Source organism: Limulus polyphemus, unplaced genomic scaffold (assembly GCF_000517525.1).
Source record: "Limulus polyphemus unplaced genomic scaffold, Limulus_polyphemus-2.1.2 Scaffold0, whole genome shotgun sequence".
Classification (NCBI taxonomy): Eukaryota; Metazoa; Arthropoda; class Merostomata; order Xiphosura; family Limulidae; genus Limulus; species Limulus polyphemus.
In genome coordinates, this window is record NW_013665610.1 from 3,759,339 (window position 1) to 3,765,338 (window position 6,000).

At 29.9% G+C, this 6,000-nt stretch overlaps 1 protein-coding gene across 2 annotated transcripts in view; it reads right to left on the reverse strand.

Annotated features, from left to right (window-relative positions):
- Positions 1–6,000, reverse strand: part of LOC106471801 (serine/threonine-protein kinase OSR1-like) — a 65,388-nt gene that overhangs the window by 27,733 nt on the left and 31,655 nt on the right. For both annotated transcript variants that reach the window (XM_022382577.1, XM_013932775.2), the window contains one exon: positions 2,959–3,071. In XM_022382577.1, coding sequence (XP_022238285.1) covers positions 2,959–3,071 — 113 coding nt within the window. The remainder of the gene's footprint in view (positions 1–2,958; positions 3,072–6,000) is intronic.

A 6,000-nucleotide genomic window follows, 5' to 3' on the forward strand; every position in this document is an offset into this window, starting at 1 on the left:
AAAATGGGAATAATAATCTCACTGTTCTAAGCTATATGGGAATAATAATCATTTCATTGTTATAAGCTATGTAAATATCTTGTTACAATGTTAAATGCTGCCCTCAGGTTGAATGGTTTCAAACTGAATATGATAAGCCAAAATTACTGTTTGTTTGTTGTTAAACACAAAGCTACATAATCGGCTATCTGTGCTGTGTCCACTATTGGTACCGAAACCTGGTTTTTATTGTTATAAGTTTTCAAGCGTACTGCTGAGCCACTGGGGTGCGTAAAATATTGTAAACTGAACCATTTACATTTACCATCTGGTTATATTTATATTACCATCAAAATTTAGTTATAATTAACATGATTATATAACCATGCATGTTTCATTCTTAACTGTTTAACTCTTTAAACCCGTAATATTTTGCTCGTTCTGCTGGAATTGCTTTCATGATGTCCTAATAATTATCATCATACCTTATAAAATTTCTGGACCATTCATGAAAACTGGATAATAACATGGTTTAGATTAGTTTTCAGCCAAAGAGACATAAATGTTATCGAAAGCTGTCACCGTCAGATGGGTAAATCAGGATGTTTAGTCAGGTTTAAGGAGTTAATATTTTGTTATGATGTTATTTAGATTGTGCAGTTCTTTAGCCTGAACTTATAATGATTTCTATTAAATTTGAGAATATAAAATAACCATTCTTGAAGTGTTCTGTAGACACTAAACAGCTTTAAATTGTAATAATCTATTTGCCTAATTAGTCGTACGTAATACCTAAATTCTTCCTCCCTAAATTGTCTATAACACCACCAACATTAACCAAAAATACTACTTTTGTCTAAATATTTATTTTCAGATATATATATATGGCATACAAAAAGCTACTGACACACTATAGACTACTAGTGAGAATGGGTTGTTTACATGCTATTTCTCCAGTCAACCACTAGGCATGTGTTCAGTAATATTGGCACCAGTAATTAGCAAAGTAGGGAAAATGGCATCATTTTAATATCAAATGAAAAAGAATTGTATATTTATGCTTTTACATAGTCCTGATAAAGTTTTCTACTACTTTATATTCAGTATTGGTACTATATTTACTGGAGCCATTATTATGACTAGTATTTTTCCTAGATTCAAGTTGGTAGGATAATGTAATGAAATGTTCAAGCTTACATTATTTATAGAATATTATATTCATATTAACGTTTTAATTATATTTCATCTTAAACTGATTTTTTACAAATATCAATGCTTAAAAGATATAATCGTTTTAAGTCAGTACACCATATGGCAAAGTAAATTAGTGAAATTAATACTATTTTAAAGTCTAAATATAATGCAAGATAGAGACAAAAGTGATAAATATACACTGTTAAAAGATCTTAATGTGCTGTATCCAGTGTATGTTTTCACAAAAGACAGTAACTTTGAAACTTTCTTTACTAAACAGTAAAAAAGTGTTTAAGTGCATTAGGTTGGAAAGAAAGTATAAACATATTAATCATAATACATTCTTAAATGTTCTAACTCAACAGTTAGGACAATCTCATAAGTGATAGTTCAAAGTCCCTAGTAATTTCAATACATCTTTTTGCTGCTCCTCTTTCTTAAAAGTAATAATTTCATTAAATAAATTATGTCCTGGAATACATAATTAAATAAAACATTAGTCAGTAGTCATTAAACATTTACTCACTGAAGTACAACAATCACTCATTATATATTTTGTAAAATCATTGCACATATAAAATATACAAATTACAAACACTATCAATGAGTGATACATCTTTTCCTACTGATTTGTTTAAATTAACACCATATTTGCTGGTTTATCAATCACAAATTATAACATTTATTCATTTTCAGGATATAAATTGTAACAGCTAAAAATGAAAAATGTTTTCACCAACAAGACCTATCATGAAAACATCCATTTACAACCAGGATCTGCGTTAGCAACAGAAATGTACGAAACCAGTAAAATAAAGAACAGTTTGGTGGAAAAGAAAGGATTCAAGTTTTGTTATACATATTTACCTTGAAATGAAACCATCTTGAATTAAAGTTTATGTATATATTGTCTATATTAAGGTAGGGGTACTTATCTGATGGAAGGGGATGTAGGGAAAATTATAAAATTATTATTTTATCAAACTATTTCAACTATAAAGTAATAAGATTTAATAAGCTAAGAGAGTTATTGTTTGCATGTTCATAAAGTCCATGATATTTCATTGTCTTGAAATTATTTTTAAAAGTAAAGTATGATCTTTGAACAATTAGTTATCTCAAACATTTCACTTGATGAAATGCTGTGTGGTGAACAATCTCATAACTTGAATTTTTTTAATAAAGTTGTGTGTATTAATTAGTTATTTTTATACAAAACTTTATTTTAACAAAGTATATTTTTGGTAACAGTATAGATTTAAAGAAGATTTTATTATTATATACAGTGGTTTGGCTACTAGATTATGATGGTTTCTTGTAATAAAGCATTGTGTGCCACCACAGACTTAGTAGGCTTAATATTTGAATTTGAAAGCAAATGGAGAAAATTAATATACAGCTTCTTGTCTCGATGAGTATGATATTATTTTTAGATTATCAAAATGTATTTGGACATTTTGGTTTGGTTTGTTTTTCTCAACTCCAATAAAAATAGTAGCATAAAATTGGTTATGTATAGCATGTAGTAAAAATAAATCACACATGAGCTTTCAAGAAAATTTTAGATATATTCTAAATAAAGTTTTAATATTGTGTACCAGCAAGTCTGATCTGGTCAATTACTTATAGTCCTTTAAATCAGCATTAATTTCTGGATGCTTATATATAATTGATAAAAAAAATGCACTCGGATCATGTATTGCAAAAAAGCGAGTACTGTTTGTTAAACTAGCTTCAAAGGTTTATACACACACACACACATATATATATTATATATAAACTTACAAGAAGTTCCTCCATGCTAGTGTTCCATTTTTCCAGGTTGATTCTCTTGATGGCACACTTTTCATTCCTTGGCTTACAAACTGCACTATGAACAAATGCTGTTGCTCCAACTCCTATAAATAAAATAAACATGTAAATAGAATACATATATAAGTAATCAAGTAACATCATTTATAAACACAAAGACTGCTTTATTAAGTAACGTATTTGAATTAATAACAAATCAAAACTCTTACTAATTTAGTAATACCTGTGTATCTTATAGCATTTAACAACTTACTCATTTGTGTATTATCAAGTCTCAACACTAAAAAAAAAAAAATTAGTATACATTTTTGTGGGTTAACCCATACTAATAACATAAAATAATGTAAAATAAAAACTTTGAAATTAATTAGACAGTTATAAAAGTTATTTTTGAAACAACAGCAAAACTAGCACCAAAAGATGCTAAAATTCTCTTCCTTTTTTTACATATTTAAGGCCAATGACATTTATCATCTTTACATTCCTTGAGTTATAAATCAAAATATCTATTTATTTTCCATATTTAATACTAATGCTCTTCATGCTTTTCACCTAGATTTAGTGGTACCATTTTTGGGTTTTATCTTAGTGATGAAGATCTAATATTTCAATTTAGCTTACTTTGATCCAGACAGTATTATATCTGCTCTGATGCTAAGGTGATTGCTGGCAACATAATTATTTTAATGATTCAACAATGTCTCAATAGCACACTTGCTTAAAATAATGGCATCCTAAATCTTGTAAAGTAGTATTGCTGTCTTTAACTTAATCTTTTGTTCAATCTCAAAATAAGTAACAGTCCAGTACCTATTCTTGCTTTCAGCTAATGATGCATATGTAGTAATGCAAATGTAATTGGTATATCATCTTCTTTACTTAATATAAAATTTTATGTTCTTACTCTATTTTTTTACACATTCTTTACTCTCATAGGTCCCCTTACATAATTAGATAAGTCTCATCTAAAATTCTATTCTTAAACATTTCCAGAGTCAGTGCATGTCATTCCAGAAAGGTGATCCAGCTTAACCCATTGAGTTAAACATGTGCTTCAGCTAAGTAGGTAGATACTTTAATCACCTACACTACTGGGCATATTGGATCCTGAAAGTTTTCATGTCATCTACAAATAACATACTGTTAATTTGTATAGCATACACCATGTTTCACTCTATCCTGCCAATCTGCACAGTATCTGTTATAATTCCATTATATTCTGAAAATCCAAACTACAACATTAAACACTGTAACAAATCATGCTCTTAGAAAACCTTCCTTATCTGGGAACTTTAAACAAGGACCCTTCTCCTAGCGCTTTGAGACTAGCAATCTAACAACTGAGATACTAGGATTCACATTCAAGCAGGTAACTCCCATCCTAACTAGTACATAATTCTCCCACTCAAAAAAGGCTCAAACCACCAACACATAATAGATCATTCATCTTCAGAGGGCCAAAACACAATACACTGGCCATTCTACAGCTGACTCACAATCATACACATAGCTCTATCCTGAAATAAAGTTGAAACTAGAACTGTTGATTCACACTACTGCTCTGGGACCAATACCCTACTAACTGAGTTACCTAGATGTAACACCAAATAACTTCACTTCATCGTGATAATCCACCCAGTATAAAGAGAAGCAGTACCTGCTCCTAGTAAAGTATACAGTGGTTGCTCAATGGTAGCTTGAGAGTTTAAAACATTAAGAGTGTTGTATTATCATCTATGCAAAACATCAAATTCCAGGATCATTATAAATGCACTGATATAAGAGTTCTTAGAATTAAATAGTTAATCAAATATTGTCATGATTTTTAGCTAATGTGATCACATTAATCTAATTATTAATTAATAACTAAAAAAAATTAAATAATAATTACTAATTAATTTCAACCATAAATTTGGGCTGATAATCTGCTGTCATAACATAATAACATTACATAATATTTTGGGACAACATGGGATATATTGGTCCATCTCGGCTGTTCCATCCTCAAAACTCAATTAAAATGATTAAAAGATAATAATAATAATAAAATTTTAAACCCAGCCCTTTTCATTCATATACTTATCAAGCTTTTTCTTAAACTCACTTAAATTTACTGCCTCTACAACATCTGACGGCAATCCATTCCAAAAGGCCAACCACCCTGTTAGAAAAATAAAACTGTCTTAGCTGAAGATGACTCCTACCTTGCCAAAATTTATATTTGTGTCCCCTAGTCCTACTATTCTCACCATTAAGTATGAAAAAAGATGATGCATCAACACATATCAATTCCCTTTACAATCTTAAACATTTCTATCAGATCCATTACTAACTCTTCTTTTTTTAAGGGAAAACAATTTTAAAGATCTTAATCCTTCCTCATATTATAACCTATCCATCCCAGGCACCATTCTAGTAACCCTCCTTTGAACCCTTTCCAACAATTCAATGTCTTTCCTAAGGTAAGGAGACTAAGACTGAACACACTACTCCAAATGTGACCTAACCAGTGACCTGTACAATGAAATTATAACCTCTTTAGACTTGTATTCAATATTTCTGTAGATACAACCTAAAATCTTATTTATCCTACCACTAATAGCAAGCAGCACACTGCTTGAATGCCTTTAGATACTGATCAACTATTGCACCAAGATCCCTTTCTTTCATAACACTGTTAATGTTATTTCCATCCAAATTATACTTATAATTCAAATTATGATAACCTACATGCATTATCTTGCATTTATTATAATTAAAACTCATCTGACATTTATTTGTCCAACTCACTAAATGATCTAAATCCCTTTGTAAATCAGCAGCATCCTCTCCACAGCTAGCAACATCCAAGACCTTAATATCATCTGCAAATTTAAGTAACTTATTGACCATTCCTTTATCTATGTCATTGATGAAAGTTAAAAAGACAGCCCTTAGGTACCCCACTTGCAACATTAATCCAGTTTGACTGAACTCCATTTATAACAACCCTCTGCTTTCTTCCATCCAGCCATT